Consider the following 15,639-nt stretch of genomic DNA (forward strand, 5'->3'; position numbering starts at 1 on the left):
TTATATTTTATCATCTTGATATATGTGATCATTATAATGCTTAATATTACTTTCTTTGTTGTACTCAGGAAACTTGATTTAAAATATTATTTTCATAAAATAAAAAATTCATAAGCTATTTTCTGTGGTGAAAGCTGAGTATTATTGTAGAGAAGCCGATTAGTTTTTCATTGATGACAAATCTGTATTCTAGGTAATCCTCCTCTTCCCAATCCTTTTGGTGATCCTAATTTATCACAACCTATAATGCCAATTCAGCAGAATGTGGCAGACATTTTATTTGTGAGGACAAGTTATGTGAAGAAAATCATTGAGGACTGCAGTAACTCAGAGGAAACCGTCAAATTGCTTCGTTTTTGCTGCTGGGAGAATCCTCAGTTCTCATCTACTGTCCTCAGTGAACTTCTCTGGCAGGTTAAAGGAAAATATACATTCATATGTCTCTATAATTTGATTTGTTATTCCTTTATTTTATATTTTTATTTTTTAATAGTTTTTTTAATATAATTGACTTTACAATTATATTAGTTTTAAGTGTGCAACATAGTGATTTGATATTTTTATACATTACACATTACAAAAGGATCGCCACTGTTGCTGCTTTAAAATAAGTTCTTCACCATGTCTTACCTGTTTTTAAAGGTTGCATATTCCTATACTTATGAACTCCGGCCCTATTTGGATCTGCTTTTGCAAATCTTACTGATTGAGGACTCCTGGCAGACTCACAGGTAGATACCCTTTTTTGTTCCTTGCCCAGCTTTTAGAGTAACTGAAATTACCAGTCGGCACATATTTTTTTTTTTACCTCTTGAATATCTAATAAATGTATCTTAAACAAAACATAAGACAAGAATGAATAAAAAGGTCCCCCCTTCCTCACAGTTTTATTTCATTTTTTACTTTTTGCTCTCATTGCCCAAGCTGCATACTTAATATATTAACCTTTCTCTTTCAATTGTTGTGTTTTTTGTTTGGGGGGATTTTTTTGTAAATGTTTCAATTTCATTAATGATGCTCTAGGGTTATTTTAGGATTAGATTACGTTAGTTTTAGAATTACATGAGATAACATTTGGTTATCTAAATATAGTGCCTTCAGTAAGTACTGTCAGTTCCCATTATTCATGGTAGTTACGGTCTGAAAGTCACTGTGAACACTGAATGAGCAAATACTAAATCATTGCTCCTGGGGGAAAAACAGGGTTAGGTTCTTGCCAGGCTCTGGTTACTTTTTTTTTTTTTTTTTTTTTTTTGTGGTACGCGGGCTCCAGACGCGCAGGCTCAGCGGCCATGGCTCACGGGCCCCGCCGCTCCGCGGCATGTGGGATCCTCCCGGACCGGGGCACGAACCCGCGTCCCCCGCATCGGCAGGTGGACCCTCAACCACTGCGCCACCAGGGAAGCCCTGGTTACTTTTTTCTTTTTCAACCAATCAATACATAACCTTTTTTTAATGTGTGTTTCTGTTTAAAGACACCTTATTTACTGTATATTGCTGACTTATTAACGTTGAATTCACAATAAATCGGGTCTGAACAAAGCTTATCTGACATATATTTTCTCTGCAAAGCACATCACGGCCTTCTTGGGCTTAGAGAACATTAGACAGCACTTCAGCACTACACTTTTTTTTTTTTTTTTTTTTTTTTTTTTTTTTTTTTTTTGTGGTACGCGGGCCTCTCACCACTGCGGACACGGCCCACGGGCCCAGCCGCTCCGCAGCATGCGGGATCCTCCCAGACCGGGGCATGAACCCACGTCCCCCACATCGGCAGGCAGACCCTCAACCACTGTGCCACCAGGGAAGCCCAGCACTACACATTTGAGGCCCTTTCTAAACAGTGAGATCAACACAAAGCACAAAAATGTGAAAAGCTGTCACTGAAATAGATGGGAAAAAGGATACTTGTTTACAGTATGAGCTAAAACAATGCCGAATATCACTTTGTTCCACTTCAGATGGGAACGTGTGTTGGGCAACTCAGATGTTTTTGCTACTCTGCATGTGACTGCAATTGCAAAGAGTTGATTTTTACCATTACAGATAAAGTTTAGCAAGTAGGCAAAACTGCAGATATGGAATCCGTGAATAAATGAGCATGAACCATAACTAGTTTTTCAGTATACGTACATGAGGTTTAGGAGTTAGCAATTTTTTATTTATTTTTATTTTATTATTTAATTTTTAAATTTTATTTTTAATATTTATTAATTTAGGACTAAGGTTATCCAGCTTAGCTGTCCCTTAAGCTTCCTCCAGAATTCCTCTTTTTACATAAAAGCTTAATACATTATCCTTAATCCCAAGAGCAATACAGATGATGATGAACTATGGAATTAGTTGGCAACTTTGCCAGATTTTATAACTTCCCTCCCTACATGGACAATAGTGTAAGAGTTTATGTTGGGAAACAATTGACAATCTGTATAACAGACTGCCTCCTATCTGTCAGTGTAATAATTAAAACAGAAACCTGGGACTTCCCTGACAGTCCAGTGGTTCCATTACAGGGGACAAGGGTTCAGTCCTTGGTCGGGGAACTAAGATCCCATATGCTGCACAGCATGGCCACACAAAAAATAAATGAATAAATACATTCATACATACATACCTACAAGTTTTATAACAACAAAATGCTTAAAGAGAAATTAAAATCTTGAGTCTTAGTGGGGATTGCAAATGCCAGAATTTATGAAATAATATTTTCAAATTATTCACCAGAATTACCATCATAGATTTCCAACAGTTGAATTAATATTGTAAAAATAGCATTAAACCAGAAATCAATTTTCATTAAGCACAAAATTTAGTAGTTCTAAAACTATAGCTGCTTATTTTGCATACTACCAGTACTCTTCTCAATGTGATCAGAGGATCTGAAACTTAAGAGTTGGTTGAAATGGAATCTAACTTTTCGTTATTTTCTTTTGAAAATATTGTAAGCATTTATAGCTTTAAGCCAATTAGCCACATCTTAGTTCTCTTGTTTCATTAGAGCAAGTAATAATGCTAAAGGCATGTGTGCCGAATTAAACATGGGAATTTGACTTTTGTGTAATGATAAGATTGTTGTTATGAGTCCCTGGCACCAAGCTTGAAAATAATTTTCTCATAGTGGGCTTTTTAGGTAATTTAGTAAGCAGTGTGTATTTATGGAGCATCTCCCGTGGGCCTGGCACCGTTAAGCATTGGGGAACAAGGGAGGGAGAGGGAATATTGATAAAAACGGCATTTGAAAGCAGTTGATTCATTATCACTTGACAAAACTGAAGGTAAAAACAGAATATACACTGCAGTGTTTCAGATTAAATAGCAGGAAGCCTGTACATGGTTGATTGTGTGGTCTGAAATGATTAAACTTTGCAAAATTACAAAGTCATGATTTCCAAACAAAACAGATTTTATAAATGCATGTAATACAAAAAAACAAACTTGAATTTTGATTTGGAACGTTCTATTAAGTAAAATATAAGGTATACAAAAGGTTTTTTAGGTATTGTTTCTTTACTGAGGTAAAAATTCACTATTTTAACCATTTTAAAGCATACAATTCAGTGGCTTTTAGTACATTCACAATGTTGTGCAACCATTACCACTGTCTTATTCCAGAACATTTTCATCACTCCAAAAGGAAAATCCAAACCCAATTAAGCAGTCGCTCCCTAGTCCTCCCATCCCCCAACCCCTGACAACCACTAATCTGCTTTCTATCTCTATGAATTTGTCAGCGCATAGGCAAAATATCCAGGACTTGCCTGGACATCTCATATGAACGGAATCATACAATGTGTTCTTTTGTATCTGGCTTCTTTCACTTGGCATAATGTTTTCACATTCATCCATGTTAGAGTACATATCTGTACTTCATTGCTTTTTATGGCTGAATAATATTCCATTGTATGGGTACATTACATTTTGTATATTCGTTCATCTGTTGGTAGATATTTGGGTTGTTTCCACCTTTTGGCTGCTGTGAATAATACTGTTGTGAACATTCATGTACAAGTTTTGTATTTCTTTTTAAGCACCTGTTTTCAATTCTCTTGGATATATAACTTAGAGTAGAATTGCAGGCAGGTGAATTTTTAAATATTTTTTGAAAAATTGTAAAATATTCATAACAAAATTTACCATTTTAACCATTTTTAAGTGTACAATTTGGTGGAATTAAGTACATTCACAATATTGTGTTAACTATCACCACTGTCCATCTCCAGAACTTTTTCATCATCCCAAACTGAAACTCTGTACCCATTATTCTTGCTTTCTCTGATTTTTGCCTATTCTCTAAATACCTTGTATAACTGGAATCATATGATATCTGTCATTTTGGATTGGTAATAAGTTGGTACTAGGAGGCCATATGACCTTGGGTTGCAAGCCTTTTAACCTCTCTGTTTTTCTTATCTGTGTTCAAGGGTTTAAGAAGAGGACTTACTGTCTAGCATTAGATTACATAACTACATCAAAGACATTTATTGAATGGCACATAGTAGGCACTCAGTAATGTTAGCTGCTATTTGATTTTAGAAGTTTTTATTTATCTGGTTCTCTTTCAGAATTCATAATGCACTTAAAGGAATCCCAGATGACCGAGATGGGCTCTTTGACACAATCCAGCGCTCTAAGAATCACTATCAAAAAAGAGCATACCAGTGTATAAAATGTATGGTAGCTCTCTTTAGCAATTGTCCTGTTGCTTACCAGATTCTGCAGGTGAGGGTCTCTCTCCCTTTCTCTCTCTCTCTCTCTCTCTCTCTCTCTCTCGCTTTCTCGCTCTCTCTCTCTCTCTATATATATATATATGTGTGTGTGTGTGTGTGTGTGTATATATATATACACACACATATAATTTTGTAGAAATCTGAATCAGAATTAAGGATTCTGTTTTAAAAGAAGAGAATTACGAGAATTTGGAGTTGTCGTTTAAAATTACCTTTGAAAAGCATTCCAAAACCTTTTACATATATAGTTTTATTTTCTTTTGAAGGGCAATGGAGATCTTAAAAGAAAGTGGACCTGGGCAGTGGAATGGCTTGGAGATGAACTTGAAAGACGACCATACACTGGCAATCCTCAATACACTTACAACAATTGGTCTCCTCCAGTGCAAAGCAATGAAACATCAAATGGTTATTTCTTGGAGAGATCACATAGTGCTAGGATGACACTTGCAAAAGCTTGTGAACTCTGTCCAGAGGAGGTAAAAAAAGCCGCCAGTGTGCAGCAGATAGAAATGGAAGAAAGCAAAGTAATTCTTCACTTTATAGGCCAGTGTTTATGTATTAATGATAATGGTAAAAAAAATTATGTTGAAGTTTGTTTATATGTGGTCTTAATGAGGGAGCCTTCTTTTAGAGAAATATTTGTGAAATTGCCTGAATCTAGTATTTCTAAGAGAACCCAAATCAGGTTCCTTTCAGTTACTTTGTTTATCTGTAGTAAAAGAAAAGTTGTTAGTGGGTCAGTTTTTTAGATTTTAAAGATTTTATTTCAAATAGAAAAAAAAATAAAACTAAACTTGAATTTGGCTACATAATTCTTTATCTTTAAATATTTAAAATCAGGAGCCAGATGACCAAGATGCCCCAGATGAGCATGAGTCGCCTCCACCTGAAGATGCCCCATTATACCCCCATTCACCTGGATCTCAGTATCAGCAGGTATATTGGGCTTGGTTCGTGTTTTTATTCCCTAGAACCAATCTTTATGCTTTATTTAAAGGATGGCTAAGTGTTTTTTTTGTTTTTCTTGTGGTACGCGGGCCTCTCACTGCTGTGGCCTCTCCCGCCGTGGAGCACAGGCTCCGGACGCGCAGGCTCAGTGGCCACGGCTCATGGGCCCAGCCGCTCCGCGGTATGTGGGATCTTCCCAGACCAGGGCACGAACCACTGTGCCACCAGGGAAGCCCAAAGGATGGCTACGTGTTTTGTTGTGACTGTAAAGTAATAGAGGGATTATCTAGACTAGCTTTGGCGGCACGATCAAAAGAGGAATGGTTAGCATGGGGTCACAATGTGGCATGTTTGAGCTTGCCCCTGTGGTGTTTTCCTGGTCAGATATGTGCCCTTACTTGTACTAGTAGATGACGTTTGTAAAACTATGATTATTCACGTCAATATAAAATGATAATCAATATTTAGTATAATGGATTAAGACGACATTTCCTGTTGGGCTAAGTGTGCGAGTGGATTTTGAAGGCACTAAGATATGACAGTGAAGGAAGAAGTGTTTGCTTATTACTTAGCATAACCAAGACTTCAATGACAGTAAAAATTGTTGGAAAAAAATCAGGGATTTGACAGATTTCCATGAATTTTTCTGTGAAATCAATAACTAAATAAATTTAGACGAAGAAACGTTCTAAATGAGAGCGTCTCTTTCTAAACCCCAGATGTGACTAATTCAGATCTTTTGAGGCAGTGGTCCTTAAACTTGCATAAGCATGGGAATCCCCCGGTGGGCTGTTGCAGCAGAGTGCTAGGCCCCACCCCAGCGTTTCTCATTCACTACATTTCTAACGAGTTCCCAACTGCTGCTGCTGCTGCTGCTGCTGCTGCTGCTGCTGGTCTAGGAACCATGCTTTCAGAACCATTATTTAAGCATTCTGTCTTATATTTCAGGGTGGAAATAGAAGCATGCTGACTAGAAATGTTGAATATGACTGGAAAATGCATATTCAACATGTTAATTTTTGTAATAGAAATTACAGAAAGTTAAAGCCTATGATCTTCTTGGCTTGACTGGTGGGAACGTACAGAAAAATGAGTTCAGGGTTTTAAAACATTAAGGACCCAAATCCACAAGGAGAAGAGTTACTTTCCTCGGCCGTGAGAAAACTCATATATTAATCATGCCTGGTTAATCCATTCTTTTCAGTGTTGTTTTCTTTTCATTAACATCGTCCTGTGTTCAGGGTTGTTGCTCATGCAGACCTCATATGATCATTCAATCAGATTTCTCATATGGGAGTTTCAAGGTGCTCAGGAGAGTGAGGATAGAGGTGTTCCAGCTCACAGATCCCTTTTCATGAATATTTTTTACCACGAGCAATAATGGGCTGTGTTATCCCTTATTTGTCAGACTTGAATCTAAATAATTTTTGGCACTTAAAATCACTTTGGCCAAAGAATTAAACAAACCTACACTGCTTTTATTTGGGGCTTTGGGGTTTGAATTTAGGCTACCTTTTCTCTTTCAAACCACTTTTTTTTTTTTTCTTTTCCATCATTAGCCCAAGTGTATTTACTCTTTCTAAGTCCTAGGAATAAAAGAAATGTTTACATTTCTACAAACTTCAGCCTGTGATCTTTAAAGTTGAAGTTTAATATATGAAAAGTTTTAACATGCAGATCTCTTCTCCCCTCCCAGAATAACCATGTGCATGGACAGCCGTATACAGGCCCAGCAGCACATCACATGAACAACCCTCAGAGAACTGGCCAGCGAGCACAAGAAAATTATGAAGGCAGTGAAGAAGTATCCCCACCTCAGACGAAGGATCAGTGAGATGCACATGATTAACTGGTTCCATCAAGACTGTGCACCCAGGCCTTACAGTCCAACCTTTTTCTGTGTCTGGCTAATATTTAAAACTAGAAAAACTATTCCTAATCAACATGGAGTGGAAAGTTTATTCACTGTCTTACCTGCAGAAATTTGCTGTCAATATATAACCCGCCTGCAGTGGAAAGTGTATAGTGTTTTGTAATAAATGGCCTGATGCTAATGTGTAAATGGCAAAGGTGTATATAGTATATTAATGTTTGACTGTTAATTCTTAAGCAAGAAACTTTTTTCTTGATGAGACTCACAGATCTACAAAACCTACAAAAGTTATTTCCTTGTTATACCCATTGCACTCTGCAACCAGTGTTGCCTGCCTTAACGGCAGTTGGATCAACTCCTTTACAAAAACAAAAAAGAAACCAACAGCAACAAACCAGAGCCCATCCATTTCAACCACACCAATAGTTTCATGTTAATTCTTTGCCACTGGAGTCAGTTTTATTATGAGCAGTGAAAGGCTGGTAACCTTTAAATTATTTGGTTGATGTGGAAAATTTGGTGATGTAACATTGTTTCTAGATCTTTTTCATTGCCTTTTTATTCTGAGGTTAGGTTAATCACTTTGAAGCTATAGTTACGCTGTAACATGTAGCATGGCTTCACACCAGGTTAGTGTAGCCAATGAGGAAAAAATTACCATAATGACAGCAGTTGTCCCAGTGCGACAGCTGTATTGCTCAGAGCTTTTCCGTCTTACACCTAGAATATAAAATATAAAACAAGGAGAGAAATGTGATAAACAGGTGGTTTTCAGTTACACATATGTTGCTTACATCTAATGTTTGACAGTTCAACCTCTGGGTGGGATAAGGAAACTTAAGTATCAGTAATGGGAATTTTAAAAGATTTAAAACAAATATGCAAAAATTTGCTATGCCAGGATGCTTGGAGCATAATAGAAGACTGTATTTGGTGTGCTTGTTCTGTTTCTTTGGTAGAGCTTATTAGGAGAACCTTTTAAAACTTTCCTTCTGCTGGATCCCAGTGAAGTGGAAGTCAGAATCCTACAATATTTGGAGTACCACTGCACCAAGATGTCTGGCTGAGCTTCTGCTCAGTCACAGTTTTACTTGAAAGCAAGAATTGTCCTAGCTCCTTTTCCATTATTCCAAAAATTTTAACATTTGAAGCAGGGTCTAATTAAAAAGGAAACTGGTTAGTTAATATAATTGAGGTATAATTTCAGAATAAGCATTTAATTAAAGATAAGGAACTCATCAGTTAATAGAGAATTGGTAACTTGAATGTGTGTAATTTTTTGGAACCTGTCTAAAAACCAAATACCCCTGCAAACAGATACAGTCCACCCTATTCTATTTAAATATTTTGCTGTTTTATTTTATAGAAATTATTTTGCTGAATTCACAAATAGAATTTGATTTAAGAAGAACTTTTTGTCCTGTGGTGTGTTTTGGTTTTTTGGTTAATTTTTTGTCTTTTTTTTTGTTTGTTTTTTAAGGACTGCATATTAAAAATAATTCTGTGCATAGCATGCCTAGGCATGACACTGAATTCAGGAGTTCAGTCACGTTGAATTTTTGTGCACAGAAAGATTTGACCTTTGGCCCTTTACTAAAAGACTTAGAGAAAAACAGGATTGTTGACACTGTAAAAGTTTCCTAACATAATCAATCTTGTACTTTTTGTATGTTTTTTATATACATGTATATTTAATGAGCACAAGCTTGGTTGTATTTTTTACAATTCAGTTAATAGGCAAATGTTTTGTCAAAAAGGCTATAGTTGGAATTGAACAAAGCAGAAACAAAATTGAGAATTGTGTTATTTTGTGATTAAAAGGGGCAGGTATTTAAGATAAAGCTTTGGATATCTTATTTGCAGTACTCTGTAGTCAATCTGTGCTTCTAGGTTTTCTGTAATATTAGGAAATTTTGACACCGGATAGATCCTGTTTTTACCTTAAGTATATTACATCTGAGTTTGTTAAGTGTGAGCCAGAGTCATACACACTGTGTGCAGTTCCAGTTGGTAATTTTAATTTAGAAGTTCCTCAATTCCAAGCCTCCTTAACAATGAGCAGAATAGGCTAAATTTATTTGGACAAGTTGCTATCATTAAATATACCATCTAACCATCTGAGATGATTTTTGTGTTTCCTGGTCCTTAACAAAAGTATGTAATATACTTAATTTTAAAATGAATGACATCCTAGACATGAAAAACCTGACATTTTAAAAGGCTGTGAATTTTTCTCCTTGGAGGGAGATCCCACTTTCCGTTGCTTTGAATTTACAAGTCCCCTAGTGCCAGGTGAGGGCTTGTGAATCCTTTCCCCCTCCATTTGAGGAAGAATGGTCTGTGTTGTGACCAGGATCTAGGAGAGGTGAATGGAGAGTGTTATTTTTGTTTGTTTGTGCAAATTATTTTCTATATTTAACTCTTAAGCAAGCATTAATGTATAACTGAACATTTTAAGATGCATGTTATTGTAAGAGCAACATAGTGGTGGATTTTGAGGTCTTTTTCTGAACATAAATGGCACATTTTAAACTTCCAAGTCTTCAAAGTGCCTAAAGATTATTTAATTCTCCCTCAGCTGATTTCTTGAGCCATATATATATTTCCTACTTTACATGTTTGTTGCGGAATCACTAGTCTTCCTTTCAAAGAAGTACCCCCGGAATTCTAAATGGCATGATTACTTTATAGAAGACAGTAGAATCTGTTAAAAAGACTGAAGATATTTTCATTGTTAATCTGTGTGAACAAGGGCTTTGCCCTATTGGATCTAAGTATTTCAGTGCACAACTTGGTAAGAACCATATTGCTGCTGTTTCTAAGCCCTCCACCAACCAAATTTTCATGTTCAGCATTGTAGAGGCAGAAATAAGAACATAATCATATTTGGGGTTTTTGTCTTGGTTCATTTTTCTCTCAATGATAATTTCCCAACCTTGTCTCTTTTAGCTGTTATATGTACAAATTTAGAATTAAAATGTTTTATATTTTTTTCATGATTAACTTTTATTAGTGAATGATAACAACTCAAGTATTTAATCCTAGTAGTGGGTTAAAAAGATGGAGCCTTTTTTATTTGAATTACATTTGTAAATGAAAGCAAGTCTGTGAATACTCAGATGATGACTACTCCAAAATAGTTCCTTTCCGTTTTTTCTTAGTATTTTTCCAGCTTATGTTCTCCCGTGAACTCTTACTTTGCTGAATTTTGTGGTTACTTTGGTGGATATATCCTGCCTTATTTAGAATTATAACTGGATTTTTTTTTTTAATTGCCTTTTCATAAGTGCCCAATTTTGGTCTCTAGTTTGGGTACTACATACCGCCGAGAAAGTAAAACACCCCTCCCCTCCCCCCAGTTCTTGTGTTACTGAGAAAAACCATTCAGTACTGGTTTCCTAGCAGGGCTCAACCAAAATTGGTCCTGCGCCTATGTGAGTGTTTAGTGTTTGAAAATAAGGTTTTGGGTGTGGTAAATCACTACAGAAGTGCTAAATGTATTAAGAACTTGCTGCCGATTGTATTTACAACGATTATTTTAGATTATTTTACATTTGCAGAAATGTAGCCCTTTTCCTCCGAATTTATAGGTGTAAGAAAAAAAGGGGGAAAGGTGCACCATGTTTTAAACTTGCAAATGAGTGAAAATTTTTTTTCATTTTGAAATCCAGATTCCCAAGAGGAAATTTCACCACCCAGATCACATACTTCTCAGCCTTTTACAAGCCAACAGACTGACTGAAGATTGTCCACAGTTCCTAAGATTTAGCACATATACAAAAATAAAACTTTATAAATTAAATTTCGGTTTCCCCTTTTATTTATTAAAATAAGATTTCTAAACGGAAAGTAGAGGTGTAATCGATTTAAAGGGAACTTTAAAGGGGAAGTGTTTACAAGTAGAGGAATTCAGCCCTTATTTTCTATATTCACATCTAAGCCTTTCAGAAATGGGATTGTGATCTAATTGCTGGCTTAACCGTTCATTCTAAGACCAAGATTTGTCAAACACTTTGGTGTTTCAAAGTTCATTTAAATCAGAAATAAAGCAGGTCACGTATTTGACGAGAGTGATAGACGTGAAAATTCATTTAATTCTCTAGCAAATTCCATCTGCTCTGCTTTTGGGTATCTGAAAAGTAATTATTTGTTGCCACGTTCCAAAGAAATATAACTTCCATAGAAACCTGTCGGTGCTTCCCTACAGCTGGGTTACTGCAAGGATTACTGCTAAAGAAAAAGACATAATCTCATTTTCCTCAAACTCTATTATTATTTTTTTAAGAACCAGGAGATTAATAAACTAGTGTTCTGCAGTTGGAAAACTCCAGTTGGATTAAACTGTTTGAATTTTAAGTATTTTTAGCCACATGAACACAACAATGAAAATATGGCCACTAATATTTTGAACTGCTTCCTTGTAATCTGATAATTTACAGGTAGGTAGAAAATTGACAGTTTTTTATACCTCAAAGTTTAAAGTTGGGGTTATATCAAAGGTTTTAATAATTTTCTTAGGTTGTAAAGTCTCAAGGGAAATGTTCTTAAACCACACTAAAACTTTCCTCCACAAAACAAATTACAGACCCATACAAAAATCAGTTAATTGTTTTAAAGACATTCCACTGAGATTACACAGCTCAAGAGTAAAATGGAAATGCTTTTAGTTGTCACCTGAAAACAAGGTCGTCTTGTTGGGCTCCATCAACATTTATTTAGAGATAGATAGTTTTTCATTGTGGTGGGCTTTTCTCGAGTTGCTTATTTTTCCATTAACCTGCCGAAATATTAAAACCCTGTTTTTATGTGTAATTAGTGATAAACTTGTAAATTGGCCACTTTTATGAAGAAAAGGCTTGATGGAACTGAACCTTTGAGGAGTGGTCGGTACTGTCCAGTAGGGGCAGACCTCTGAGACGTTTCTGTGTCACAGGGCTTCCAGTTCCCTTTTCACGTACCTGACTTCAGACACCGGGCCGACTTTCTGGCGCCCCCCGGTGCGAATTCCCCAGCTGCCCCGGCCTCGCTGCCTTCCCTTCGCCACCCTCCTGCCCCAGAGTGAGCCCAGCGGGGGCCACCCTGCAAGATAGAAGTTATTCATTTTCTATTTCTCTTCAATTGTATAGATGTAAAAATATTCAAAACGGATGCTTTGGACACGAAAGTTTTTCCATGAGTCCTGCGGAGGGATTCACCTGCGTGAGGATTCGAAATGTATTCTTAGAGTTCCCATTTAATTCTTCTCCACCCATTAAAACACTGGGTGCACCTTCTTTGGAATTCAGAAGTAAAGATACTTTGGAGTCTTAAATCTGGTGCTTTAGGTGGGACCGGGGAGAAGGAAGTATTCCTATCGTGAAGGTTCGGAATGTCCTTCCCATCTGACTGACTTAAGAACCGCGTGCACCACAACTGTCACCAAGGAAGAGTGTCTGCGGGATGCCAAGGCAATAGGTCAATGCCTAGGGCTCAGTGTGTGTTGAGGAAGAGCCCTCCGTAATCCTTTTTCCAAAGGTCTCTACGTTTAAGATGTGTCCCTGAAGGGGATGTAAATTACTGTGTTCTGTTGGGTGAACAGGGAAACAGCTTTTTCAAGCTTGTGTGTTTAAAATCTGCTAAAAGTTGGTGAGTACCTTCCCTTACTGGAAATACTAATCAGTAGTATTAGTAGTTAGTTCTTTCAGCCATCTACTTTGAGAATGTCTTAAGCATTTAGTATAAATCCTTTCTCAGCAAAATGGGCCTTATGCAGATTCCCATAAGGCTGTGTTAACCATATCTTCCTTAGGAAGTCTGACTAGGTCAAAGGCTAAGACGGTGAATTTACTAAAGAGACTTAACTTAAAAGCTTAAGTTACTAAGTCAGTTTTAAATACCAAGCTCTTAGGTTGTAGGTAGCCTTCTGTATTGCCCCAAGGTTGGGATTTTTAATTAAAAACCAAAAATTCAGATTTGCAGTAAAATATGAACAGATTTGCCTTTCTAATTTACTGAAGCTTGGTTTACTTAACTGTCACTAGTAATATCGGTGCTTAGATAAACTGGATGTTGAGTTTTTGTTTAGCACTTACCCACACAGCATTAGACACTTGAGATGATAGGCTTCTTACACTGAGGTTAGCAGATACTCCATTCTTACAGGGAAAAGAATCCAACAAACTGTTTTGGAAGGAGTGCAGGCTAGAGTAGAATGTAGTGAGTGCTGGAAAAACCTTACACTCATGGTAATAAACAAGAAATGGCTACAGGATGACCCTCTCATTGTGTTTTTGTCTTTAGAAAAGCATGATGCCAGGTAACCAAGAGCAGCAGTTATATTTTCAGGTGCTTTTCAGCAGTGATAACTTATCAATATGCAGTTCACATTTAAGTCTTTTTTTTTTTTTCTGGTTTTGTTTGAAAGGAAATGTTTTTATTTTATTAAAATTATTTAATGATAAAGGCTTAGTGTTTCTTAAGTATTGTTTACAGAATCAGCCTTAATTTACAACTTTAAAAAAAGACTATGCTTTTTAACAGTTTTATTGGAGTATAATTGCTTTACAATGGTGTGTCAGTTTCTGCTTTATAACAAAGCAAGTCAGTTATACATATACATATATCCCCCATAGCTCTTCCCCTCTTGCTTCTCCCTCCCACCCTTCCTATCCCACCCCTCTAGGTGGTCACAAAGCACCGAGCTGATCTCCCTGTGCTATGCGGCTGCTTCCCACTAGCTATCTATTTTACATTTGGTAGTGTATATATGTCCATGCCACTCTCTCACTTCATCCCAGCTTACCCTTCCCCCTCCCCATATCCTCAAGTCCATTCTCTAGTAGGTCTGCGTCTTTATTCCCGTCTTGCCCCTAAGTTCTTCATGACCATTTTTTTTTTCACATTTAAGTTTTTAATCGCTGTTCCCCTGTGCCGAAGTGTGACGGGCAACAGTCATTATAAAATCAGTTTGAGGCCGAAAAGAAGAGTAAGAGAGAAGCCGATTTAACTCTAGAATGTTTACATTTAAATGCTTTCTTTAGGGGCTTCCCTGGTGGCACAGTGGTTGAGAATCTGCCTGCTAATGCAGGGGACACTGGTTCGAGCCCTGGTCTGTGGGGATCCCACATGCCGCAGAGCAACTAGGCCCGTGAGCCACAACTACTGAGCCTGCGCGTCTGGAGCCTGTGCTGCGGCTGTGCTCCGCAGCAAGAGAGGCCACGGTAGTGAGAGGCCCGCGCACCGCGATGAAGATTGGCCCCCGCTTGCCACAACTAGAGAAAGCCCTCACACAGAAACGAAGACCCAACACAGCAAAAATAAATTAATTAATAAAAACTCCTACCCCCAACATCTTCAAAAAAAATAATAAAAAAAAAAATAAATGCTTTCTTTAAAGTCAAGAATGAACTGAAAATATAAAGCTAGAACCAAAGGAAGACATAAATGTCATACCTGAATCTCCTAAATAGGTTCGAGGTTAGGTTGGTTTAAAAGCAGTTGTTAAAACGTGACCTTCTAAATTTGGCTGGTGAATAAGGAAAAAAAAGTAAGGTTTTTTTGTGTGTTCTGAATTTGTTTACAGATGTATTAAATCTGAAACAATAGTGTTAAATTTTGAGTCTAGGTTAAAAGAGGAAATACAGCTGCCTAAAATAATATCCTGTATTTTATTTTATTTTTGTGGTACACGGGCCTCTCACTGTTGTGGCCTCTCCGATATCCTGTATTTTAATTTAGTTTTGCAGTACACGGGCCTCTCGCTGTTGTGGCCTCTCCGGTTGCGGAGCACAGGTTCCGGACGCGCAGGCTCAGCGGCCATGGCTCAAGGGCCCAGCCGCTCCGCGGCGTGTGGGATCTTCCCGGACGGGGGCACGAACCCGTGTCCCTTGCCTCGGCAGGCGGACTCTCAACCACTGCGCCACCAGGGGAGCTCTCCTGTACTTTAAATTATTCTCTACATTAACTGTAGGTAGACCTTTGCCATGCATTTGGTGTGAGCTCCCATTGAGGAACAGCTTTAGTTAAGAATTTGACGTGGGGTTACAACTTTGAGAACTGAAATATGCCTTTTACTTTTTCTTAGCTCTGATTTGAAAATAAGTACACTTT

General features: G+C 37.4%; 1 protein-coding gene across 5 annotated transcripts in view; it reads left to right on the forward strand.

Moving 5' to 3' along the window:
* The window catches only part of USP9X (ubiquitin specific peptidase 9 X-linked), a 126,341-nt gene extending 114,988 nt beyond the window's left edge, over window positions 1-11,353 (forward strand). For 4 of the 5 annotated variants that reach the window (XM_032621023.1, XM_032621026.1, XM_032621024.1 and 1 more), the window contains exons 40-45: window positions 194-414; window positions 643-731; window positions 4,563-4,719; window positions 4,994-5,206; window positions 5,571-5,666; window positions 7,375-11,353. In XM_032621023.1, the coding sequence (XP_032476914.1) occupies window positions 194-414; window positions 643-731; window positions 4,563-4,719; window positions 4,994-5,206; window positions 5,571-5,666; window positions 7,375-7,512 (914 nt within the window). In that variant the 3' untranslated portion in view covers window positions 7,513-11,353. Of the gene's footprint in view, window positions 1-193; window positions 415-642; window positions 732-4,562; window positions 4,720-4,993; window positions 5,255-5,570; window positions 5,667-7,374 lie in introns of all 5 variants that reach the window. The other variant, XM_032621022.1, reaches the window with a different exon arrangement.
* Window positions 11,354-15,639: the final 4,286 nt, after the last annotated feature.

The sequence above is a fragment of the Phocoena sinus genome, chromosome X (genome assembly GCF_008692025.1).
Source record: "Phocoena sinus isolate mPhoSin1 chromosome X, mPhoSin1.pri, whole genome shotgun sequence".
Taxonomy (NCBI): Eukaryota; Metazoa; Chordata; class Mammalia; order Artiodactyla; family Phocoenidae; genus Phocoena; species Phocoena sinus.